General features: G+C 42.0%; 1 protein-coding gene across 3 annotated transcripts in view; it reads left to right on the top strand.

Moving 5' to 3' along the window:
* The window catches only part of EIF4B (eukaryotic translation initiation factor 4B), a 50,324-nt gene that overhangs the window by 8,265 nt on the left and 14,442 nt on the right, over window positions 1–27,617 (top strand). For all 3 annotated transcript variants that reach the window (XM_014592588.2, XM_006141587.3, XM_014592592.2), the window contains exons 2-8: window positions 7,976–8,113; window positions 12,158–12,366; window positions 12,719–12,835; window positions 16,897–16,951; window positions 17,552–17,686; window positions 23,220–23,357; window positions 23,467–23,640. In XM_014592588.2, the coding sequence (XP_014448074.1) occupies window positions 7,976–8,113; window positions 12,158–12,366; window positions 12,719–12,835; window positions 16,897–16,951; window positions 17,552–17,686; window positions 23,220–23,357; window positions 23,467–23,640 (966 nt within the window). The remainder of the gene's footprint in view (window positions 1–7,975; window positions 8,114–12,157; window positions 12,367–12,718; window positions 12,836–16,896; window positions 16,952–17,551; window positions 17,687–23,219; window positions 23,358–23,466; window positions 23,641–27,617) is intronic.

The raw sequence follows: 27,617 nt of genomic DNA, 5'->3' as shown, positions 1-27,617 counted from the left end.
AGACGTAGAGACAGAAAGCGAGAAATCACCCCCCAGGGGGGATGGTCACGCCGCAATCCCTTCTCCTCCATTCTCCTCTCGGGATCTTGGGTACGTACACACACATGCCCGGCGACATTGCCATTACGCCAACTGCTGGTTCCCAGAACTTTTTTCTTAAGTTAATTTTTAATTTTGCTATAGGGCATGTGGTTTTGGTATAAGGCATGTGTGCGTGCCAGACAGACAAACAGAAAGCAAGAAATCACTCCCCAGGGGAATGGCCACGCCATAGTCCCTTCCCCCTCCATTTTCCTCTCAGGATTTTGGGCATGCATGTGCATGTGCCTGGTGTGAGTTTTGAGCTGCTGGGTCTTACTTGAACTGCGGTCGACTATGTAGGAGTTCAGCAGTGTAACCATTACGCCATCTGCTGGTCCCTAATTTGAGAACATTTTTATCCCCCAAAAAAAGAGACACTGTCAGCTATTACTTCCCCTTTCCTCCAACCACTAATCTGTTTCTATAGATTTATCCCCTCTTGGACCTTGTACATAAATGGTATCAGAGAATACTGGTCTTTCGTGATTAGTTTCTGCCACTTAGCATAGCCTTTCTTTTTTATTTTAAAAAATTATTTATTTAATTCCATTTGTTGTTATTTTTTTAATTTGATGAGAGAGAAAGCAAGCTGCCAGGTCCAGGATTTGAACCATAGTCAGCCATGTGGGAATCCAGTGCTTTTAACCACCATGCCACCTGCTGGCCCCTTTGAATAATTACTTATTTAATTTTATTAATTATTTTTTAATTTTCTAGTGTATCTTTTTGTTTGTTTGTTTTAGATTTTGCTAAAGGGCACGTGCTCTAGCTTCAGGTGGTAGAAAGCACTCCTTTAGGGAGGAAGGCCTTGTCGCAAGTCCTTATCTGTTCTCCTGTCTGGATTTTGGGCATGTGTACACATGTGCCCAGTGTGTTCAGGCCCCTGGGTCCAGGGCTCAAACCACACATTGACCATGTGTGACCCAAATGCCTTAACAACTACACTACCAGCTGGCTTACTGGTGTACTTTCTAACCTTTCTATTTCTTGAAACGAAAGCATCACTTTGAACGGCGGTTGGCTCTTCATTGAGAGGCGGTATGCTCAGTGGCACACACACACACACACACACACACACACACACACACTGGCCAATATCTCTGGATATTTTTGTTTCCACAGAACAGGGTGAGGAGGGGAAGTTGCTACTGGCATCTAATGAGTATAGGCTGAACATTCTGCTACACATCCTATAATTTACAGAGAGCCCTATCAATGGAAAAATTGCCCAGCCTAAAATGTCCATAAGGCTGAAATTGAGAAACCCTGATTTAAGAATTAAGCCAATCAGATGTATTTTTTTGTGTGTCTGTTAGAACTTGTTATGGATATAAAAAAGAAATGTGTGTGTTTGGCCTTCAGTAATCATTGGAACATGTTTTGTGAGCTGATGGTTAACTTTTTTACCAGTTCACATACGATTTAGAGAAAATTAAGGAATTGGAACAATTCGATCATTTGGCAAGGGACTGATAGAACTGGAGCATTAAACAATTACTTGCTTATAAAAGCAGAGAACACTGTTGATATCCTGAACTGGTAATGGGCCAGGGATTGGAGAAGCAAAGGATATGGGGGATTTAGCTAACACTTTTTTTCCTTTATAGGAATAAAATGGATTGGGGCAAACACTGACACCCACTTTAGGTGTGTGAATTTTGCCCCTAAGGGGTGGTTCCTTTAAATCTACTGCTTACATTGTGATGGAGTCAGTGCTCCTGCTAGATTTAAATAAGTTAGACATCTTGTGAAATAAATTTTTTTAAGTTTATTTTAAAGTTGTTTTTAAAGTTCATCATTTTTTCCATGAGAGTCAGAGACAGGAATCCTGCACAGTGTCATCATCCCCTGTCTCCGCTGGTCTGAATCATGGGCATGCACATGCATACTTTGATCCCTCAGGGAGATCCCAGAACCTTTTCCACGTGGATCCAGTTGCAGCACTACTCTTCCACCACCTGGTTCCTTGTAAAGGAATGTTAGTCTGTCTTTGAATACCTTATCCAACTGATTCCTCAGCCAGAGGGTTTCTGGTGGTGGTGGAAGGTGATAATCAGAGAAAAAGATGAGATGCATTATTTGAAAAGATATTCTGAAATGAATAGTGCTTCAATATCTTTTAGTCATGATGTTTATTTTATTTAGTTTTTGTTTTTGAGAGTTTTTTTTTGCTACAGGCCATGTGTGCTCACCAGAGAGACAGAGACAGAAAGTGAGAAATCACCCCCCATGGGGGATGGCCACGCCGCAGTCCCTTCTCCATTCTCTTCTTGGGATCTTGGGCATGCACTCACACGCACCCGGTGTGAGTTTAAGCCGCCGGGTCCAGGACTCGATAGTCGACTGCATGGGAGTTCCAGCAACATAGCCATTATGCTAACTGCTGGTCTTGATGTTTAGTTTATTTTGAAATTTCAAATAATATTAAAGAAGATCGTTAAAAGGGTCAGCCGCATAGTGTAGTGATTAATGGAGCCAGATCTGACATGGCTGATGGCAGTTGAAATCCTAGCCCCTGTGACTTGATAAACAAATTGGATATAACGTGTCTAAGCCCAGAATCCCGACCTGATGGGCAGTGGAAAAAAAGGGGACAGCAGATGGCATAGCGAAGAAATGGAAAAAAGATTACAGGGTGTATTCTCTCTGGCAAGCGCACACACCCTATTGCAATTGAAAAAAAAGTGTTAGGCTTGTTTGTCAAAAGAGTCAAAGGGTGGGAACCAGCAGTTAGCATAATGGCTGTGTCGCTGGACTCCCACGTAGTCGACCATGGTTCGGGTCCCGTACCCGGTGGCTTAAAACTCACGCCGGGTGCGTGTGCGTGCGTGCCCAAGATCCCGAGAGGAGAATGGAGGAGAAGTGATTGCAGCGTGACCATCCCCCCAGGGGGGTGATTTCTCGCTTTCTATCTCTATGTCTCTCTCTGTCTGTCTGGCGAGCACACGCGCCCTACAGTGAAAATCTCTCAAAAAAAAAAAAAAAGTCAAAGGGTAAGAGTTGAGAAATCCTACTCTATAAAATTGATTTAAATCAAACCACAGGTCAGGTAATTCCAAATTTCACTGTCTGGTATAAAGCATATATGTAGAGTAGAGCCAGCAGATGACTTGGAGATTAAGGCAGCTAGCTATATCTCACATGGCCAGCAGCATGGTTCAGTTCCTGGACCTGGCAGCTGGAAAAACTCATAGGGTTCATGTGTGCATCCAAAATCCCAAGAGGAGAATGGAAGAGAAGAGACTGGGTCATGGCCATCTCCCCTGGGGGGTGCTTTCTCACTTTCCCTGTCTCTTTTTTTCTATTAAGTGTACATACCCCAGAGGAAAAATTAAGAGAGATGTAGAGCAAGGGGGGGAAAGTGATACTGTGTCCAAATTCTTAGTGTTCTTATGTTGAAATTGGCTTCTGTTTGGACTGACCAGTTCACATTTCTATTCTCCCAATAGCAGGACAAGTTAATAATTACATATTAGCTGATGATACTAGATTAAGCCCCAGGGGGGAAAAGATCTATAGCTAGCTTCATACTAATCTCAGGCAATGATTTTGAATGAGAGAAAACTATAAAGACTTAAGGTAAACCTATGTGGTCTAAGTAATTTACCTCACACCTTGTTTAAATTCATTTATTAAAACTTCCCTGGTGGGACCAGTAGATGACATGGTTATGTCACCGGACTCCCATGTAGTTGACCTTGGTTCGAGTCCCAGATCCAGTGGCTCAGAACTCAACACCGGACACATGCTTGTGTGCCCAAAATCCCAAGAGAATGGAGAAGGGATTTTTGCATGGCTGTCCCCCAGGGGTGATTTCTTGCATTCTTTTTCTCTGTCTCTCTGTGTCTTTGTCGAGTATATAACAAAACAAAGCAAAACAAAAAACTCGCTGAAAAAAAGTTTTTTCTTTGTAACTCTGCATGTGGGTTAGGGCAGTGTTAGTGCTATAGGACCCACCCTCTGCATAACTAACTGCTTCTGACATTGTAGAGTGAATTCAGAATATGGTCTGGTTGATCATAAATGATATTTTTTGAGCCAGATTAGTTTTAAGTCACTTGTGAGAAATATGGAGACTTCACATTCATCACCATCATTGTTTGTTTGTATAACTATTATAGCCAAGGTCATCTAGTTTATATATTGAGGCTATCATACTTGAGGTTCTTACTGTGTCCAGAAGGCCATGATGTATAACAGTCTTTTTTTTTTTTTTTTTTTTTTTTTTAGCATATTCTGCTGCCTCTTCCTTATTTTTCTTAGTACATTGTTTCTTGAGGGCAATACGCCAGTGTTTGTGTTGCAGGACACGGGGAGTCACAAGACACTGTATCTTGGGTGCTTTGGTCCTAGGTTTCTTACCTTCTTTATTTAAGGGCTTTCTTACAACATATTGGCGGACATCGTCTTCTTTAGAGAGATTGAAAAGTTTTTGGATTCCACTAGCTCTCTTAGGCGACGAGGCACGACGAGGCACGGTAGTATCAGTCAGCCCTGGAATATCCTTTTCTCCTTTTTTTAACAATAACCAAGTTGAGAACACTCAGATTGGCATCCACAATGCAACCCTGAACAGATTCGTGCTTTCCTTCTCCAGTTCTCCTTGGTCTGTAACAGGAATGTCCCTTACTCAGTAGCAGGCGGACACGGCCGTGGGTCAAGACGCCCTGCTTCATGGGGAAACCTTTTTGTCGTTTCCACCACTGATTCGGACTACATAACCCTTCCATTCTTCACCCAAAGCGTCAGCAGCAACTTCTGTGGCCATACGCTTCTCATAAAAAGTACGAAGTTGGCGTTCATCGTCCACTTCAATGAGTTTCTGGCAGCCCATGGCTGGGAAGGAGATATTCAGCTTCATCTTGAAGCAACTGGCCTCCTCCGAGTCGCTACGAAAAAGAGGCCTGTAACAGTCTTTTAAGAGGAAGACAGATACTGGGAACCAGCAATTAGCGTAATGGCTATGTCGCTGGACTCCCACGTAGTCGACCGCGGTTCACGTCCCGGACCTGATGACTTAAAACTCATGCCGGGTGCGTGTGCGTGCGTGCCCAAGATCCCGAGAGAAGAATGGAGGAGAAGGGATTGCAGCGTGACCATCCCCCCGGGGGGTGATTTCTCGCTTTCTGTCTCTATGTCTCTGTCTGTCTAGTGAGCGCATGTGCCCTATAGTGAAAAACCTCTCAAAAAAAAAAAAAAGAGGAAGACAGATACCAAGAGCAGTCTTCAGTGAGCAAGAGTGCATCAAATTAGAGATATTTAGTCCTCTTGGATTGGTAATTGGAACGTGCTGGAGAAATGTAGGATTATAAAAGCTATAATACAGATCTTTATAATAGCAAAGCTACTTTTCTCTTAATCATAGAGTATCTGCTTTTGAACAAATTCAACTTCATTTAGCTCCTTTTGCTTCTCTGAATTAGCTGTCAGTAGGTTATCATCTCAGAAGTTCTGAGGACCAGATAGAAAGAGCCAGATAGGATCAGCTCACTTGGTTGTTCGGGTTTTCTTGAATTTTCATTTTATTCTATCTTATCTTCTTTCTTTGAGAGGTTTTTGCTGTAGGGCACGTGCGCTTGCGAGAAAGACAGAGGGAGACACACAAAGTGAAAAATCACCTGCCAGGGGGGATTGCCATGCCACAATCCCTTCTCTATTCTCCTCTCGAGATCTTGGGCACGCATGTACATGCACTGGCGTGAGTTTAAGCCACCAGGTCTAGGACTCGAACCGGTCAACTACATGGGAGTCTAGCAACATAGCCATTATGTCAACTGTTGGTCCCCTATCTTATTTTCATATGTGATGCTAATAAAGGAGATAAAACTTTTCTAGAGGGCAGAGAGATCTAGAGTGACTTTTAGCATTCTGACACTTTCAAATAAGTGAGTACATCTTTTACTGTGGTTGTAATAACCTGTCATAGAACTAATAATAAAGCGTCTCAGGGCCAGCATTGTGCAGTAGCAGTAACCCATTGCTCAAAAGAAACTGGGACCCACATGGTGACCCTAGTTCATATCCCCTGAGGATCACATGTATGCAAGTGTCCAGGATCCAATAGTTTGGAAGACCGTAGGAAGGGGATGGCAGCAGGACTAGACCCAGTGGAGTGTCTCATCTTCCTCTATCCCCAGTCTATCCTCATGTTCACATACTGTCATGACTAAAGGGGAAAAAAACCTCATTGTTCTTTTTAAGCATTATTTATTGGAACCAGCAGATGGCATAGTGGTTATGTTGCTGGACTCCCACGTAGTTGACCATGGTTCAAGTCCCGGACCTGTCAACTTAAAACTCATGCCAGGCACATGTGCATTTGTGCCCAAAATTCCAAGAGGAGAATGGAAGAGAAGGGATGGCAGTGTGGCCATCACCCTGGGGGCTGATTTCTTGCTTTTTGTCTCTCTTGTGAGTGCATGTGTTCCATATCAAAAATGTGTTCCATATCAAAAACTCTATTCCAAAAAAAAAAGAATTAAAAAAAATGTTTTTATATATATATATATTTTTTTTTAAGAGATATTTTTGCTATATGATGCACGCTTGCCAGAGAGACAAAGAGAGAGATCACCCCTCAGAGGGGATGGCCATACTGCAGTCCCTTCTTCATTCTCCTCAGAACTCTGGGCAAGTGTGCACACACATGCCCAGCATGAGTTTCAAGTTGCTGGGTCCAGAAACTGCAGCTGACTACATGGGAGTCCTGCGATGAAACCATTATGCCTTCTGCTGGTTCCTAATTTTATTTACTATTATTTTAATTCCCCAGAGAAAGGGAAAGTGAAAAAGCAAGCAGCCAGGTCCAGGACTAAAACCACGGTAGGCCGTATGGGAGTCCAGCACCCTAACCATTATGCCACCGTCTGACCCCCCAAAAAGGCTGCTTAGAGGCCAGGTTTCCTGTGGTATAGTAGGAAGAACTCTGGACTTACTCTAGCCCTACCATCTAATATCTCTGTAACTTTAGTTATGATTCTATCTTCACATGGTTATTTTACAAGTTAACAGCCAGTCCTCAGAATTGCCAAACAGGGCCAGCTGGTTGTGTAGTGGTTAAGGTGGCTGGATTCTACACTGCCCACTGCTTGCTTCAAGTCCTGTACCCAAAGGCTACACTGGATACAAGTGTGTGCATACATGCATTGTAAGTGTGCCCAAAGTCCCAAAAGGGGAGAGGAATGGGATTGCTGTTGTGACCATTCCCCAAGAATGTGCTTGCTCTCTCTTGCTCTATCTATCTCTGTCTCCAAGTTCACATGCTCTCAGGCAAAACTTTTTTTAAAAGTGCCATACAACCTGTTATATGAGGGGGCTGTATTTTTTTTCTTTGTATCTAGAGAACAACAAGTGTAGTAACCTGTCTCAAACAGAAGTAATTGTGAATTTTTAAAAATCTCAAAAGTATTGTCCCTGTTCCAGTCATATTACCCAGAGATAAACCCTAAAAACATCCTTCTAGACTTTGGGGGTGGAGGCAAGGGAGAGGTTTTTTGCTATAGGGCATGTGCGCTCGCCAGAAAGACAGAGACAGAGAGATAGAAAGTGAGAAATCACCCTCCGGGGGGATGGCCACACCACAATCCGTTCTCTTCTCAGGATCTTGGACACACACACACACACACACACACTTCACAGGCTCTTGGACACACACACACACACACACACACACACGGCCAGCGTGAGTTTAAGCCACTGGTCCAGGACTTGAACTGCGGTCGACTACATGGGAGTTCAGCGACATAGCCATTACGCTAACTCGTCCCTAGACTCTCTTTTATTGTACCTAAATGAGTGTTTACACAGAACAATGTAATCTGTAACTTAGTAGTATTATATTTTACACTCTGAATTACCTGAGTTTTAGTGAATAATCTTTCTCTTTTTAAAACAGCAAAAAAGAAGAATAAGAAGGGGAAGACTATCTCCCTAACAGACTTTCTGGCTGAGGATGGGGGGACTGGTGGAGGAAGCACCTATGTCCCCAAACCAGTCAGCTGGGCTGATGAAACAGACGACCTGGAAGGAGATGGTAATTTTTCTTTTATTTGATATTATGCTTGGAATTTTCATTATCTTCTAGAAAACCTATACTACAATAATTCACATTGTTTGTAATTTGAAATGAATTTACTCATTTTATAGGATGAAATCTTACATATTTTATAGGATCGTAGTGACTTTTTTAATGATTATTTTATGTAACTTATTTATTTATTTTAATTTGACCAGCAAGGGAGAGAGACAGAGAAAGTTAGAAACCAAGCTGCCAGGTTTGGGACTTCAACCATGGTCATGTAAGAATCCAGTACTCTTAACCACTACATGTGCTGGTCCCAGAATCTTACATTTAATCTCAGGTTTAGCGTATTCGATTTTACAGTAGAGACCAACGTGGTTATTTAGGAATACTTAATGGTAGTCTTGGCTCTTGGCATTGGCAGTCTTTTCTCAAATTACTATCCTGTTAGACTTAATCTTTGAAAAGTAAAAATGAATTTATTTTTCTTTTTTGTGGAGGAATTTTTTTGCCTTAGGGCATGTGAACTTACTGTAGAGAAACAAAGATAGTGAGAGAAAAAGTGAGAAATCACCCTCCCGTGGGGGATGAATACAACACAAAATCCCTTCTCCATTCTCCTCCCTCGGTACACACACAGGCACACATGCCTAGCATGAGTTTCAAGCCAGTAAATACAGGACTTGAACCACAATTAGTCATGTGCGAGTCCAGTGACGTAACCACTACGCCATGTACTGGCCCCTACTTTTTTCCCTTAAAAGATATTTATTTATTTATTTATTTATTTACATTTGTTGTGGTTATTATTATTATTATTATTTTCTTTAATTTGACTAGACAGAAACAGAGAGAAAGGGAAAGTAAGAAAGCAAGCTAGCAAGCTGCCAGGTCTGGGACTCGAATTGCGGTCAGCCATGTGAGGATCTATCACCTGCCAGCCCCAGGCCCCTACTTTTTTTTATTTTTAATTGTTTGAGATCAGCAGATGGCATAATGGTTATGTTGCTGGACTCCCACATGGCTGACCGCAGTTCAAGTCCTGCCACACTCATGTATGTACACGCCCTAAATCCTAAGAGGAGAATGGAGGAGAAAGGACTATGGCAAGGCCATCCTCCTGGGGGGTAATTTCTCTTGTTGTTGTTGCTTTAATTTGTATAGGGCACATGTGCTCACGGGGGTGGGGGGCAGAGAGAAAGCAAGCTGCCAGGTCCAGGAATAAATCGCTGTCGGCCCTATGGGCGTCTAGTCTAGCACCTTAACCACCATGCCACCTGATAGCTCCAAGACTAAATTTTTTTCCTTAGAGAGGTTTTTGCTGTAGGGTGCATGCACTCACTGGAGAGAGTAAAAGTGAGAAATGTTCCTCCCAGAGGGGATGACCACACCACAATCCTTTTCCCTCTTGGGATTTTCTGCATGCACACACATATACCCAGCATGACTTTTTTAGGTTTCTGCTATAGGGCATGTGCATTCAGAAAGAGACAGAATGCAAGAAATCACCCCTTCCCCCGGAGGGGGGATGGCCACACCACAATCCGTTCTCTCTTGGGATCTTGGGCATGCACGCACACATGCCCAGCGTGAGTTTAAGCCACTAGGTCCGGGATTTGACAACTACATGGGAGTCCAGTGACATAGCCATTATGCCATCTGCTGGTCCCCAAGAATAAATTGTTACTAAATTTTTTTAGGTCTAAAATCTGTAATGTGCTCATTAAATGATACTGTAGTATAACTTGTAAGCTGTGTTATCAGAGCCAAGGAATAATTGTTATGAGCCCTTAGTATGATATCAAGATGTCTTTAGGTAAGTGAAAGTTCTAAGGAAAGGACTGGAAATGGTAATTATAGTGGGAAAATACAGAAGAGTGATTGGAGCATCATTTAGACAAACTTTGTGCTTTCACGTAGTAGCTAGAAACAGACCAGGAGTGTTTTTTGTAATTAGCAGATATGACATACATATGGTCACCTTTTTTTTTTTTTTTTTTTCCCCTACAAACTGATGGCCGACTATGGGGCCAACAGACGATGTGGTGGTAAAGGGCACTGGACTCCCACATGGCCAACTGCAGTTCAAGTCCCAGACCTGGAAGCTTGCCTTCTCACTTTCCCTCTCTCTTGCATACTCTCTTGCTCTCTGTCACTTTCACTTTGTCCCTCTCTGGCCAAATTAAAATAAAATTAAATAAAATAATCCTTTTATAAAAAACTTATGGCAGATTGAGGGGTCAGCAGTTAGCGTAATGGCTATGTCTCTGCACTCCCACGTAGTCGACCGCAGTTTGCGTCCTGGACCCTGTGGCTTAAACTCAAGCCGGGCGCATGTGCATACATGCCCAAGATCCCGAGAGGAGAATGGAGAAGGGATTGAGGCATGACCATCCCCCCCTGGGGGTGATTTCTCACTTTCTGTCTCTATGTCTCTGTCGGTTTGCGTAGGGGGGGCACGCGCCCTATAGCAAAAACCTCTCCAAAAAAAAAAAAACTTAATGGCAGATTGAAAGAATGGTTTTTCTTTTGTAACCTATCTCATACTGAAAACAGGAAATTTCATACAGATTGTTCCATAGGTGTTGAAATCTCTAGAACAAATTCATGGACAGGGCTTTAGGGAAAGGTTTGTTTAGGTGTTTTGTTTTGAATAATTATTTTAATTTTATTTTACTTATTCATTTATTTTTATTTTAATTTGACCAGAGAGAGACGCACACGGTGGTAGGGAGTAAGAAAGCAAGCTGCCAGATCTGGGACTTGAACCATGGTCAGCCATGTGGGAGTGCCCAGCGACTTAACCACTGTGCCACCTACTGGTCCCCCTGTTTTGTTTTGTTTTGTTTTGTTGGAGAGGTTTTTTTGTTTTGTTTTGTTTTGTTTTGTTTTTTTGTTTTTTGCTATAGGGCGCGTGCACTTGCCAGAGAGACAGAAAGGTAGAAAGCGAGAAATCACCCCGCAGTAGGGATGGCCACGCCGCAATCCCTTCTCCTCCATTCTTCTCTTGGGATCCTGGGCATGCACACACATGCCCAGCGTCAGTTTAAGCTGCTAGGTCTGGGATGTGAACCACGGTCAACTACCTGGAAATCCAGCAACATAGCCATTACGCTAACTGCTGGTCCCTGTTTTGTTTTGTTTTTAAAGCAAGGATAAACCATGAAGAAAGTACTCTCTATAGACTAACAGAAATATCAGAGTTGTCAGTAATAGTATCAGAGTTGTTGGTAATAGTACTGTTGGGTCATCGGGAAAGTCATAAAACAGTTTTTTTAATTACTTATTTAATTTAATTTAATTTTAATTTGACCAGAGAGAGACATGGGGAGGGCAGTGAGGAAGCAAGCCACCAGGTCCAGGATTCAGACTGTGTTTGGCCATGGGAGAGTGTCCAGGACCTTAACCATCACGCCACCTGCTGGTCCCCCATGGTGCATTTTTGCATAGAAATATACATCGTGACTTTCTCAATGACCTAATAGTACTCCTAGTAGTACCGGTATTGGTAGTGATGATAGTAATTTGGGGAATCATCAGTATGAGTAGTTTGGAATGAAAGGGGACCCAGGTTTACCCTCTGTGACCTTGGGCAAATTACTATTTGAAATCTGAGTTTTCTTTTCTGTAAAATAGGGAACAACCTCATAGGATTTTTAGTAAGGTGGGCTATAGTGAGTGGAAAGTACTTAATACGGAGTGACATTCCATAAATAGTACTTCATTATTATTGGGTTGTGGGGAAAGTCCTGTCTTTTTTAACAACCTAATGCATAAAAACCCGAGCCTTTGAGGGCCTTGAAATATTTGGAAACAAAGAGATGATACTAAGGTGGGTTTTCCCCCATTGCTATTCTGATTCTAACATTTCAGAAACATTTTTTCTTTGGAAACCGCTGTCAATACTGAATCCTTACCTTTTCTTTGTCTGTTTCTTTCCTGGTGTAGCATGTTTAATACTTGGCAGTCAGCATAGTTCCTTTCATTCTATGACAGTAGTAAGACATGTTTCCTCTGATTTTTTTTTTTTTTTTTTAATCCACTCTTCTATTCTAGTTTCAACCACTTGGCACAGTAACGATGACGATGTGTATAGGGCACCTCCAATTGACCGTTCCATCCTTCCCACTGCTCCACGGGCTGCTCGGGAACCCAATATTGACCGGAGCCGTCTTCCCAAATCGCCACCCTACACTGCTTTTCTAGGGAACCTGCCCTATGATGTGACAGAGGACTCCATTAAGGAATTCTTTAGAGGATTAAATGTAAGTGTTAAAGTTTTAGGCAGTTAACTAGATGTCGAGGGTAGTGTCCAAAATAGAACTGAGTGAGATTTTTAGTTTTTAAAAACCAAGACTGTAATATGGTAAAGTCAGCGATAAAAGGAGTACCCTGAATTCATGTTTGTTTTTTTTTTTAAGGGTTAAATTGATATGTTGTAATAGGGCGTATAATCCAGTCTACTACCCCTCTGCATGTTTTCCTCCTTGAGACCACCAATTTCTTGTGTATTCAGAAAAAGTCATTTCTTATATCTTGATGGTTTTGTGGATATAAAGAGAGAGGGCAAATGAATAAGAATGCCGGGAAATTTCTTTTGTTTCTTTACTCCTTCAGATCAGTGCGGTGCGATTACCACGTGAACCCAGCAATCCAGAGAGATTGAAAGGCTTTGGTTATGCCGAATTTGAGGACCTGGATTCCTTGCTTAGTGCCCTGAGTCTCAATGAAGAGGTAAAGAAAATAAGGGTGAGGGGTGTGGGAAGATAGGAGGTCACATATCTCATGTTTATCAGTGAAACCATTATTTTCTAGGTTGGATCAGTAGCTACTTCAGAGATAAGTCTGAATTTTCCATAGACTATCACGTAACATTCAGCCTCTCTAGCAAGTCACACTTAACTTGAGCAAGTTCAATAGGCCTTAGTAGTTCAGCAAGGTATTTAAGTAGAAAATCGTGGGAGAAGGCCATCCCTGTGACTTTATGGTTAAGGCGCTGGGTCCCCCACATGGTCAACAGTGCTTTTCACATCCAGACCCAGGGGCTTAAAAAACAAACTGAATATGTGTGTATGGCCAAAATCTTGAGAAGAGGATGGAGTAGAAGGTATTAGTGTGGTCATCCCCCTGAGGGATGATTTCTCACTACCCAACCACCCCCCACACACACGTACACTTGACCCTATAGCAAAAACAAAACAAAAATTCAAATCAGTTCACTCAAAGCTTTGCCTCAGCTCCTATGGCTTTCTTTAATAGCAAAAAGAAAAGTTAAGTTCAGTTTAACGTTAAAGGCATTATCCGGGACCAGCAGATGTCATAATGGTTTATGTTGCTGGAGTCCCACATGGCCGACTGCAAGTCTTGGACCAGGCAGCTTGAAACTGATGCTCAGCACTTGTGCATGTGTGCCCAAAATCCCAAGATGAGAGTGGAGGAAAAGGAATTGCAACGTGGTGGGGTAATTGTTCTTTCTGTTTCTCTGTCTCTTGGGAGAGCACACACGCCCTATAGCAAAAATCTCTCTTTAAAAGGGGGGACGTTATCCCATTTAAAGAAAATATTGTAATGTTTTTGTTAATTTAGCAAGGTTTGGTAGTATTTCTTGCAAAGTGTCGTAATGTGTGCTAGAAATATACTCACTTCTCTTTTTTTTTTTTTTTTGAGAGGTTATTGCTATAGGACGTGTGCATTTGCCGGAAAGAAAGAGACAGGGAGAGAAAGTGATAAATCGCCCCCTACGGGGGATGTCCACACCACAGTCTCTTCTCCATTCTCCTCTCGGAATCTTGGGCTTGCACACACACACTTGCCTGGCGTGAGTTTAAGCCACTGGGTTCAGGACTTGAACCACGGTCGACTATGTGGGAGTCCAGTGACATAGTCATTGCGTCAACTGCTGGTCCCAAAATAGACTCACTTCTAATTCTTTGGTTGTTTTTGTTTTTTAAATAGAGGTTTTTACCTTAGGATGTTTGTACTCGCTGGAGAGAGAGAGACAAAGACTGTAAGAGAGAAAGTGGGAAGTCACCCCCAGGGGAGATGGCTACAGCACAATTCCTTCTCCATTCTCCTGAAATCTTGGGCACGCACACACATGCGCCTGACATGATTTTTAAGCCACTGAGTTTGGGACTTGGAGTCTAGCGATATAACCACTACACCATCTTCTGGCCCCTCAGTTATAATGCTTTTTAACACTGTCTGGTCCAGCTCCACCACTTAGTGGTTAAGGGACCCAGAAGGCCTGCCACCATGCAAATCCTGGCCCCAGTAGCTTAAATAAAACATACCAGGCAGGTATGCATGCATCCCCCAAATCCCAGCAGGATGGTGAAACGGAAGAAAAGGGATTATGACATGACCAGCCACATTGTGGGGTGCTTTATCTTTTTCTTCCTCTTTCCTCTAAGCACATACACCCTCTGGCAATTAAAGAGGGAAAATGCCCATAAATATTTTCCTTTCCAGAGACAAGTGATGTATAACGGGGGCGGGGGGGGGGGGCGGGGTGTGCAAAAAAAAACCCTCACTGTTTGCTATCTCCCAGTTGAGTAGTATCACAAAAGTCTAAAATTGGTGTCAAGTAGGGATAGAAAATATATTTATTTAAATACATATGAAGAGCTGATGGCATTCCAAAGTTTTTCTTTTTTTTTTTTTTTAGAGAGAGAGAGGTTTTTGCTATAGGGCACGTGCGCGTGCCAGACAGAAAGACCGAAAGTGAAAAATCAGCCCCCAGGGGGGATGGCCACGCCACAGTCCCTTCTCCTCTCTGGATCTTGGGCACGCACACACACACGCCCGGCATGAGTTTTAAGCCACCAGGTCCAGGATGCAAACCGCAGTCAACTACATGGGAGTCTAGCGACATAGCCATTATGCTAACTGCTGGTCCCCCTCTGTTTTTTAGATTTTTTTAAAGAGCTTATTTAATTTATGATGGTGTGTATGAATGCACATGAGAGAAAAAGTAGCACCCTAAACAGGATCTTGTGCTGGGAGCTTTCTCTCCAGCCCTCTAGGTCATCAGGATCCTGGGCATGTGCACATCCTCAGTTTTTCAGTCTCACCTGGGGATCCATTCCTGCAGTTAACTACATGGTTTCTAGCACTGCAGTTTAATTTGCTACTGTCTACACCACCAGGCTGGTTCTCTTGGATCATTTTAGGTATTAATATTATTGATCATTAACCTCATTCAAAGTGAAAGAATAACATGGAATTGTTAGTATCTGAAGTTTGATGGTTTAACTATTAGTATTACATACTGTGATCCACACTCGAGAATTATTTGTTATTTAGAAATTTTGTCATAGTGGTATTTAATATAATCTGGGTTTGTTTTGTGTTGTTTTTGCCACAGGGCGTACGCGTCCATTATAGATGGACGAATGTACCTTCCAGCAGGCCATAGTCATTCCACTCCATTCTGTTAGGATTGAGTAAGACATACTCGCATGTGCTGGCGTGTTTCTCAAACCACCAGGTCTGGGACTTGAACCATGGGGTTGCCTATGTGGAATTCAATTGTTATTCTCCTTTAACCATAGATTCTACTATGAAAGGAGGAAAAATTGGCAATAGAATTGAGTTCAAAGTATATACATGATGTGGGAAAAGGAAAACTGTGTATCCCTGGAAGTACTAATTTATCCAAAGTTAACATTGAGTGGAAGAATTCTAGATTATAAACCCCACACTTTATGGAATTTTGCTGATTCAAAGTAGTAGCTCTATGAATATTTGAATAAACAATTGCGAAGACACCAAACATACCTTTTTTTTAATCAAGCACACTTTTTATGTAGCTTATTAGTATTTTTTGTTGTTAAGAGGTATTTATTTTATTTTATTTTATTCCTTCATTTATTTTAATTTGACCAGAGAGAGAGAGGGAAAGTAAGAAAGCACACTACTAGGTCTAGTACTCAAATCATCAGCCATGCGGAAGGCAGCACCTTAACCACCGTGCCACCTGCTGGTTCCCAGATTGGATATTTTTTAATGTATTACACTTGACAAATTGTCTTGGATCATTAAAAAGTTAATTCGATTCTGTGAAGTTTGTCTTTGTAAAGATAGTAAGGTCATTCATTACATGATAACCATGTAAGGCCGACTTAAAAGGTCTTAATCCTATAGGCTTAATTGCAGTTTTGAACCCCCCTCTTTTTTTTTTTTAAGAATTATTTAGGGACCAGCAGTTAGCATAATGGCTATGTCACTGGACCTCCCACGTAGTCGACCGCGGTTCGAGTCCCGGACCCGGTGGCTTAAAACTCAAGCTGGGCGCCTGTGCGTGCATGCCCAAGATCCCAAGAGGAGAATGGAGGAGAAGGGATTGCGGCGTGGCCATCCCCCCTGGGGGGGGATTTCCTGCTTTCTGTCTCTCTGTTGCTCTCTGTCTGTCTGGCGAGCCCACGTGCCCTATAGCAAAAACCTCTCCAGGAAAAAAAAAAAAGAATTTTTTAACTTTATTTATTCATTTAATTTGACCAGAGAGGGACAGAGAGAGAGAGAAAAAGTGAGAAAGCAAGCCACCAGGTCCAGAACTCAAACCCCAGTCAGCCATGTGGGAGTCCAGCATCCTTAACCACCACGTCATCTGCCAGCCCCATTAAAGCCCTTAAAAGGTATTCTTTTAGTGAGTAAATTGGAGTGTTGGCTCAATTGACATCCTTCTCTTTATCTTTCCTCCCTTGTGCTTCTGCTATGCCTAGGTATTCCAGGTCCCTCATGAGATTTGTGCATAATCAGAACGAAGGGTTGGTTAATTCGTTCTTTGCTCTTAGTCTCTAGGTAACAGGAGAATTCGAGTGGATGTTGCTGATCAAGCACAGGACAAAGGTAAGAAAACTAGTAGAACTTTCCTGTTCGGAGACAGCCCTGGGGTGGCAAAGCAGAGGTGTTCTTTCCCAGAAATTTCTCATAATGGTAACAGTGGGCCTACCTGCTCTAGAATAACAGTTGTCAACGAGTTTTACACTGTAGGAGACTAGGCTGTGATTAAAGATACTGTGGGTTGTCAAAACTGGAAGGAGTGCTACTGGCATCTAATAAATAGAATGCAGAGATGAATCCTACAACAAAGAACTAAGCAGCCCACTCTTACACTGACTCTTAAGACTTAGAAACCCCTGAATGATCTAAATAAACATTAAGTATATAATAAGTAGATGGAGGTACATAATGCCTAATGAGGCAAGTGTTTCAGGGACTCCTGGCATATATAGAATATGAGACGGATAAGCATAAAATAACAGTAGGAATGTACATGAGGAACAGAATCATCCAGTTAAGTTGGAGAGTGCTCTTATAGGGCAACTTTATGGTGTTAGTGTGATATAAAAGGGAAATTAAGTACATTTGGGGTTTTTCTGTTGATGTAAGAAATACTGGGCAAAGTTTCTATGAACTAACTCATGTTTTGTTGCAATGTATCTGTAGACAGGGATGACCGTTCCTTTGGCAGAGATAGAAATCGGGATTCTGATAAAACGGATACAGACTGGCGGTCCCGTCCTGCCACAGACAGTTTTGATGACTACCCACCTAGAAGAGGTGATGATAGCTTTGGAGACAGTAAGTTTGTTTCTTCTGTGTTCTTGAGATGGGGGTAGGGGGCAGTCATAGGACCAGATGTGTTGGTGCAGATGATCACATTAGAAGATAGAAGAGGGGGAGCAGATATAAAGGAAAATTTTATAATATCCAAAAGAATTGATAGAGGCAGAAAAAAAAATAGGTAAATTCACAACTTAGCAGAGAAAAAAGTCTTAACGAGGAACAGGCTCTTCTTTCTTGAGAAGTTTTTTTGTTGTTAGTTTGTTTGTTTTTAACAGATTTTTGCTATAGGGAGCATACACTCACAGGAGAGACAGAAAACAAGAAATCATCCCCCAGGCAGAATGGTCACACCACAATCCCATCTCCTCCATTCTCCTCTTGGAATTTTAGGTGTGCATGCACATGCAGCCAACTGTGTGAGAGTCCAGCAATATAACCATTACACCATCTGCTCGCCCCAAGAAGGTTGTTTTTAAAGGCACCCAGCAGATAAAACAAAGTAACTTAGTTGAACTAAAAGTTCAGCAAGGGCCCACCGCATGGCCTGGTGGTTAAGGGAGCTGGATCCCACATGGCTTCATGGTTTGAATCCTTGCTGGGGCAGCTTATAAAATATACCATGTACATGAGTGCCCCAAGTCTCTCTCTCTAAAAATTTTTTGAAGAGGTTTTTGCTGTAGGATGTGTGCGCTCGCCAGAAGGACACAGAGAGAAAGCAAGAAATCACCCCCCAAGGGGGATGGCCACGCTGCAATCCCTTCTCCATTCTCCTCTCGTGATCTTTGGAACACACACATGTGTGCCAGTGTGAGCTTAAGCCACTGGGTCCAGGATTCAAACTGCAGTTGACTACATGGGAGTCCAGCAACATAGCCATTACGCCAACTGCTTGTCCCTCTTTTTCTTTTTTTAAAGAAGTTTTTTTTTGCTATAGGGCATGTACACTTACTGGAGAGACACAGAAAGATAGAACGTGAGAAATCACCTCCCCGGACGATGTCCATGCCATAATCCTTCCTCCTCCATTCTCCTCTCGAGTCTTGGGAATGCATGCCTGTATGCTTGGTGTGAGTTTCAAGACACTGGGTTTGGATTAGAACAGCTTTCGACTATGAGAGTTTAACGATGTAACCATTATGCCATCTGCTGATCCTGCATGTACCAAAGTCTTTACGGGATGTAGAAGATATTGTGGCATAACAGAATATTCATTCACTTAAAAATTGATAAATGACTATCATGGGACCAAAGTTCTAGGCTTAGGATATAGCAGTGAACAAGAACAGATCAAAAAAATTCTTGTCCTTATTAGATATATGTTAGAGGGGGAGAGAGAGAATATGTGAATAAATAAAATACAGTTCAGGTGGGAAAAGTTGGAAAGGGGAACTAGGGAATGCAGGGGGTAGGACTAGGTAGATTACAACTTTATATGTACAACAAAATTCAACAAAGGGTTTGTTTTATGAAACATTTATGGGGAAAATTATGTAACTTTATTAAAATTCATGATCAAAGATTCAACACTTTAATCTGAAAAATGGACAGGATCTGTTAGTAATGAATTGTCTGTCTTTATAGAATAGAGTATTTTGGGGCCAGCAGGTGGCATAGTGATTAAAGTACTAGACTCCCACACAATCCAGTGGGGTTGTAGTCCCAGACCAGGTGGCTTAAAACAGGCTGGGCATGTGTGCATGCATGCTCCAAATCCCAAGACCTCTGGGGGTGATGCTCGCTTTCTGTCTCCAGCGAGCACAAGCACCCTATAGCAAAATGTCTCTCCCCCAAAACAGAATATTTTACTGCATAATATACATGAAATATACAACAGGGATCAAATTCAGAATCTGTTAGGTTAGGGGGACACAGATATCTGTAGAAATTTGAAAACAATATGCTACAGTGTTAAACCGTAAGTTGTAAGAATACAAAACAAAGATAGGCATGATGACATAGCCATCATAGTGATGAGTGTTAAGGGAAATCCTGTTATGTGTATAACGTAGTACTATTAAACGAAAAGCTAAAATAAATATGGTAAAATATTGTCTACTAAATCTAAGGAATGGGTTTGAAAGTTATTGCTTCCTTTATGTATTTAAAATATTTTAAAATTCATTTTTATGTGTTTAAAATATTTTAAAATTCACAAATTTTAATTTTGTGAGATAACCTAGTGAACTCTGTATCAACTACAACTGGAGAAACAGTAAAAGACATGACTTATCATTTCTATTAAGAGGATATTCCTCCTCAACCTAATTATGATGTAGTAGAAAGAAGGAGTGGGGCAGAGGTCAGAAGGAAGAATAATTTTGTAGGTTTGTATCTGACTGTGATCAAGTCTTTGTGACTCAACAAAACTTTGGGGAGAACGGCCTGAGGTGCTTTACTTCAGCATTTATGCAAGAGATTCTATTGTTAACAGGAAGAAATGGCTCTTGAAAGAAAAAGCAGACAATCAGACCAAGGGTCCTGTTTGAGTCAAGGGACATGACTATTTTCTCAGCTGAAACCTTGAATTTAGAGCAAGCAGGATGGATAACAAGAAAGAGTGAGTGTGCTGTTGTTATCCAAAGCTGCCCCAAAGCCAACTTAGTTAACACGTTAGAGATCTCAGACTGTACCGAAAGGTCTGAAGTACTAGGCAAAAAGACACCTGGGGGATACTTCTACTAAATATTACTCTAAAATTTTAGTAATGGCTTCTAATACAATTATGTAGAGTGTATCTGTCTCTTCAGAAATTAAAAACACATTTTGGGCCAGTAGGTGGTGTGGTGGTGATGACAAGTGGATTCCACATGGCCAACTACACAGTTATGTCCCAAACCTAGTGTGTTTGTGGGTACGAACTTCTGAGAGGAGAAGAGATTACCACATGCTCGCTCTCTCTTTCTCTGTGTCTCTGCCTCCAGTGGGTGCACATACCCAAACTAAAAAAAATTTTTCAACATAAACATATGGCTGATTTTTTTTGTCCTATTTTAGATTCTGTCCTACATATAATTATTTAACTAGCATTAGCATATCCTTTAAATTTATGACATTTAAAATACCAGGAAATGTTATGTCTGGTCACATAGAACAAATGATATTTTCAAACCAATATTGTTCAAAAGGCAGCCATCATCAGAAACAAAAAAAAAGACAGGCCTCCACACACACATTATAAGCCACCCAAAAGGTTTGTAGTTTGGGACTTTTGGGGTGGTTTGGGGGGTTTTTTATGAGAAGGAACAAAAGTGAGACAGTCCCCCATCCAGATCTTCTAATTAACTCAGATTACATACACGCACAGCCACTTCCATTGTGTTCAGGTGGAATCTTGGCTTCCCGTGTAGCTTCCAGTTTCCCAAAACGATGGTGCTATGTGGACCATTTTGGCTGGGCCCATAGACTGGGGTTTTTTTTTTGTTTGTTTGTTTTTTAACTTTTTTGCCATAGGATTCATGTGCTTTCCAGAGAGAGACAGAGACAGTGAGAGGGAAAGTGGAAATCATCCCCCAGGGATGATTTGTGGCCACACCACAATCCCTTCTCCATTCTTCTAGGATTTGGGGCTTGTATACACTTGCATGCACCATGATTTTTAAGCTGCCAGGTCCAGGACTCGAACCGTGGAAAGCCATGTGGGCTTCCAACTTTAACCTTCTATTACCTGCTGACCCTAGGCTATCGATTCATTGATCAATGAGTTTAAAATATCTGAGTTTCTGGGACCAGCAGTTAGCATAATGGCTATGTCGCTGGACTCCCATGTAGTTGACCATGGTTCGCGTCCCGGACCCAGTGGCTTAAATCTCACACTGGGCGCTGCATGTGCGTGCGTGCCCAAGATCCCAAGAGAATGGAGGAGAAGGGATTGCGGTGTGGCCATCCCCCATGTGGGGGTGATTTCTCGCTATCTGTCTGTCTGGCGAGTGCACACGCCCTATAGCAAAAACCTCTCAAAAAAAAAAAATCTGAGTTTCTGACTTACTTTAGAAAATTAGATGATTTGTCACAGTGTGTTGGAATTAAGTAAAAGCTACCCATTTTATAAATGATTTACACAGTCTGGTTTGTCATCTGAACTACTACTTATTTTTATATACAAATATATGGCATTTAGGGGACTCTGAAACTGATAGGTGTGTGGATAAGACATACTTTTTATTTATGTGTCATGGGAACATTCAGTAGCAGTTTTAATAGCTGCTTTGTATGGGGTCCCCAGGACTAATTTGTAGCTTGTCTGCTTCACAGTTTTGCCATTGGAAACATCTCAATGAATGTCCTTGAACATGATATTTATTATCTAGTTTCTTCCTTGAGATAAGTGCCTAGAAATTAAGCTGTTGACCTGGACAGTAGACAAGGTTTTAAACCTCTTAATGCCTAGTTCTAAAACAGCCTTCAGAGTGTATTCCTTTAAATCTGATCAATAGCACAGGAATTGACTTCTGCCCCTAAAGAGTGCTAATACTAGGTATTGTCATTTATTTTAACCTTTACCACCTTGGTAGAAGAAAATACCTTCCTATTAATTTCCCTTTCTGTAAATCTATAGACAATTAATTGTCCAGTTTTCCATTTCATTTGCTTTTCAGATTTATAGTCTATGTATTGTTCTCCCATGCAGAATTTTTAAGTGGTCTATGATTTTTTTTTTTTTTTTTGAGAGGTTTTCGCTATAGGTCGCGTGCGTTCGCCAGAGAGAGAGAGACATAGAGACAGAAAGCGAGAAATCACCCCCCAGGGGGGATGGCCACGCCGCAATCCCTTCTCCTCTCAGGATCTTGGGCGTGCACGCACACGTGACCAGCGTGAGTTCTAAGCCACCGGGTCTGGGACACGAACCACGGTTGACTATGTGGGAGTCCGGCAACATAGCCATTACGCTAACTGCTGGTTCTCAAGTGGTCTATGATTTTTTTGACACCGAGCATGAATGATTCAAGTTGAATTGTGCTTAGTTTTTTACATTTAAACCTTATGTCCTTCAGAATTCATTATGGGATATATAGAGATTTTTCTTTCTATCCCTGCCCTTCCACCCCACTCAATCAAAACTGTTAGACAGCGACGTTTATTACACCAAGGAATTTTTTTTTTTTTGAGAGGTTTTTGCTGTAGGGCACGTGCGCTCGCCAGACAGAGAGAGACATAGAGACAGAAAGCGAAAAATCGCCCCCCAGGGGTATGGTCACGCTGCGATCCCTTTTCCTCCATTCTCCTCTTGGGATCTTGGGCACGCAGGCACACGCGCCCAGCGTGAGTTCTAAGCCACTGGGTCCGGGACGCGAACCGCGGTCGACTACGTGGGAGTCCAGCGACATAGCCATTATGCTAACTGCTGGTTCCCATGCACCAAGGAAATTTAAGTCAACATGAATTCTTCTACTTTAGAGAAACATGGTTTATCCTTGTAGAAACTTAAGATACACAGTGAATAATTAGAAACACATAAAACCAAACTGATTGTCATGTTTTTGTTTTTCTTTTTTTTTCTATTAACGATATCTAAGAAAAATGGATGGTGTTACCTATCTTTTCTCTCTAGAGTATCGAGATCGTTACGATTCAGACCGGTATCGGGATGGGTATCGGGACGGGTATCGGGACGGCCCCCGTCGAGACATGGATCGGTATGGGGGTCGGGATCGCTATGATGACCGAGGCAGCAGAGACTATGATAGAGGTAATTGTAAAACAACAGTTAAGATTTAAGATGAGTGACTTTTTTGGAAGAACTTCTTTGTTGCCTTTTTTCTCCTCCAGTGTGATCTCAATTTGGGATCTCTTTACAGGCTATGATTCCAGGATAGGCAGTGGCAGAAGAGCATTTGGTAGTGGGTACCGTAGGGATGATGACTACAGAGGAGGTGGGGACCGATACGAAGACCGATATGACAGGCGGGACGATCGGTCATGGAGCTCCAGAGATGATTACTCTCGAGATGATTATAGGCGAGATGATAGAGGTAACTATGTTTTTTGTTTTATTTGTCTGTTTTTTTGTTTGCTTACTTAATTCAGCATATAAGGGGAAACTGAAAAAATTTGCAGTTGGGTTACCTTTTACCACCTCCTGAAGTGGGCATGGATACAATCTACACATTGTGAAGAGGGAGTAGCATATAATAGGATATTTAGTAAATAATTGAAAAGTAAAACACATTTTCCAGACATTCTTAATGGTATGATCTCATTTAATGAATTACTCTTAAGTTAGGGTGTTTTATCCCCAGTTTTGAGGTTAAACTCAAAATATAGTGTCAAAACTAATAACTTACCACTATGGGGTTAAAAACCCAAGTGTTGGGGCCAGCAGGTATGTAGGGGTTAAGGCTCAGAACTCCCACATGGCCAACCACAGTTCGAGTCCCAGACCCAATAGCTTGATACATACTGGGCACATATGCATATGTGCCCAAATCCCGAAAGAACGGAAGAGAGGAGATTGTGGTTTGGCCATCCCCTTAGGAGACAGTTTCTCACTTTCCCAATAAGTGCACGTGCCTTATTTTAAAAACCCTCCCCTCCAAAAAGAAACAAACAAAAAACAAGTGTTGGCTGATTTCAGTGAAGCAAAAGTGATAATCCATCAGTTAATGGTGAGATTTAGTACATCTATTTCAAAATTATGCTTCTAATGCTAAAATGTAAAAAAAAAAACTACACTTTGTTACAAATCCAACATATCAGAAATAAATGACCATCATTTGTATTCTAGCTTTAAGTGTCCACATCATAAAGGTGTTAAGGTATCTGGCCCTGGATTCTTTCAGTCTTATTCAGCATTCCTTTGAGCATTATGTAAGTGCTTTGTATCCCTATCATCTCCTGTAATTTTCCCAAAATGGAAGCCATAAGAGACAATTTATAGAGGTTAGTATGTAGGTGGGAGTTAAAAGCGCTGGATTCCCACATGGCCAACTGAGGTTCAAGTCCCAGACCTGGCGACTTACTTTCTCACTTTTCCTTTCTCTCTGACCTTTTCCTCTCATAACCTTTAATTTTTTTTTAACTTTATTTTGTTTATTTATTTTTTAAAATGACCAGAGAGGGACACAATGAGAGTGAGGGGGGTGGGGGGTGGGGAAGAGAGTAAGCTGCCAAGTCTGGGACTCCAACCAGTCAGCCATATGGGAGTCCAACGCCCTTAACCACCAACCACGACACCTACTGGCCACTACTGGCCACTCCTCTCACAGACTTTCATACCTGCCCTAGTAGCTACACACCTGACTTTTTCCTCCTGTTTATTCTACTCTCCACTCCTTGTAAAAGCTGCCCTCTTGCCTCAGGTTACTCGCTACGTTTTCTCCTTGCTGCAGGACATTCCTCAGATTGATTTATGGGCATGATGATAGAGGTAATCTTGATCTAGCAGATGAAGGAAATTGAAAACTTTGCAGTTATGTTTCCACCTCCTGCAGTGGGTACAGATACAGTCTACACGTTGTGAAGGGGCAGCAGGCCATGCGGTAGGAAGAGTGCTGGATAAGAATGGCAGATTCTGGCTATTATCCCTAACAGATGGCCCTGCCCTACTTCATTCTTCACACCGGCCCCAGCTGTCTTTCTGAAATAAGATCTAATTAGATTATTTTCTTCCTTTGTAGTCTCTCTGTGCATGGCAGAGATACCCCTATACTTCTGACAGACGGGGACCCTCATTGCACCTACAATGTATTTCTTCGATTTTATCTCCCGTCTCCTTTTACCTACTTTGACATGCTCAGCTTTCAAGACTGCTCAAGTGTTAACTAGTTGAAGCATTTATAACGGCTTCTCTTAATGCAGTCAAGTCTTCAATCTTTCATGTGGATAAAGCTGTTTTGTAGAACTTAGCAAACTTGATTCTTTTTAACTCGTCAGTCCCACTACATTGGTCTCCTTGTAGGCAGGGACAGTCCTAATCATGTTTCTAGGCTTAGCCAGTTTATTATAGGTACTAAATAAATTATTGAGTGGGGGAAAAATGAATGGACTTTTTTTAAAGAGATTTTTGCCATCAGGCATGTGTACAAGACAAAGACTGAGACGAAAAGTGAGACGTCAACCCTCCCCCGGGGCGGGGGGAGATAATGGCCACACCACAATTCCTTCTCCATTCTCCTCCTGGGATCTTCAGCACACTCACCTGGCGTGATTTTCAATCCATTGGGTCTGGAATGTGAACGGCAGTTGGCCACGTGGGAGTTCAGTGATGTAATCACTGTGCCATCTGCTGGCCCCATGAATGGACATTCTTAAAGCAAAAAGAAAAGGGACTGTAGTGGAAGGTATTTGAGAGTTGTTTTAGCAATATGGATTTCGTTCTCTGGTCTGCCAAATACTAGCTATATACCTTAAGCAAGCTATTCTTTTTGAGTCCCAGTGTTTTAAAGATGGAGATAATGGTGTTTCCACAAAGTTGTATGGATTAAAAATGTGTTTCAGAAGCTATATTAACTATCAGCTTAAAGCCCTAAAGGAAGATTAAAGTGCCCTTCTTCTCTGCAGATAATATGTGTTATGAAGCACAAAGTAACATGTAGCCATAATAAACCCAAATTCGGGACCAGCAGTTAGCATAATGGCTATGTTGCTGGACTCTCATGTAGCTGACTGCGGTTCGCGTCCCGGACCTGGCGGCTTAAACTCACGCCAGGTGTGTGTGCGTGTGTGCCCAAGATCCCGAGAGGAGAATGGAGGAGAAGGGATTGTGACGTGGCCATCCCCCCTGGGGGATGATTTCTCACTTTCTGTCTTTCTATCTCTGTCTTTCTGGTGAGAGCACATGCCCTATAGCAAAAACCTCTCTAAAATAAATAAATAAACCCAAATTCAGCATGTAGTGGTTGTGAGAGAACAGAGCACAGCTAAGGCGTGTCCACAGAAGGCTTCAGCTTTTTTTGTAGTGTCCATTGTTTAAGCTAGGTGGTTGTACAAGTAGGCTCTTTTCTCTGTATCTTTTGTATGTTTCAGATACTTAGGAAAAACAATAACTTTTCCAAATAGGATTATTTGAAACACTTACCTTGAAAATATTCTGACAATTTGGATAAGAAAGGTATCAGATTACCTTGGATCTTTATTCATGTGTTTATTGTTACATGCTTGATCCTGTTAATCACCTGTTAAGTTTGCATTATGCATTGAAACAAAAGCATAAGAACTGCAGTCTTGGGGCCAGCAGGTGTCATAGTGGTGAAGGCATTGGTCTCCTATGTGGCCAACCACATTTCAAGTCCCAGATCTAGCGTTTTTTGCTTTCCCATTTTTTTCTTGCTCTCATTCCCTGCCAAACATACGTGCCCTGTAGCAAATTTTTAAAAAATGATAACTAAAGTTTAAGTAATACTGTTTTTTTTTTTGGAGAGATTTTCACTGTAGGGGGCGCGCGCTCGCCAGACAGACAGAGAGAGAGACATAGAGACAGAAAGCGAGCAATCACCCCCCAGGGGGAATGGTCATGCCGCAATCCCTTCTCCTCCAGTCTCCTCTCGGGATCTTGGGCACGCACGCACATGCGCCCGGCGTGAGCTTTAAGCCACCGGGTCCGGGACACGAACTGCGGTCGACTACATGGGAGTCCAGCGACCCAGCCATTACGCTAACTGCTGGTTCCCTAGTAATATTGTTTTTGAGAGAGAGATTTTTGTGATAGGGCACGTGCACTCTCCAGAGAGACTAAGACAGAAAGTGAAAAATCATCCCCCCAGCGGATGGCTATGCTACAGTCCCTTCTCCATTTTTCTCTTGGGATTTTAGGCACTCAGGCGCATACACCCAGCACAAGTTTAAAGCCACTGGTTCCCTGGTTCATATCACAGTCCACTACCTGGGAATCCAGCGCCTTAACCAGTATGCCACCTGCTGGTCCCTTAAGTAAATAATTCTTTAACAAAAAAAAGAACTAGAGTTTTCCTTATATTGTTGCAAGCTCTTTTATTTATTCATGGTAGAGCAT

Source organism: Tupaia chinensis, unplaced genomic scaffold (genome assembly GCF_000334495.1).
Source record: "Tupaia chinensis unplaced genomic scaffold, TupChi_1.0 Scaffold000059_1, whole genome shotgun sequence".
In the NCBI taxonomy this organism is placed as follows: domain Eukaryota; kingdom Metazoa; phylum Chordata; class Mammalia; order Scandentia; family Tupaiidae; genus Tupaia; species Tupaia belangeri.
This window is presented reverse-complemented; position numbering and strand designations above follow the sequence as displayed.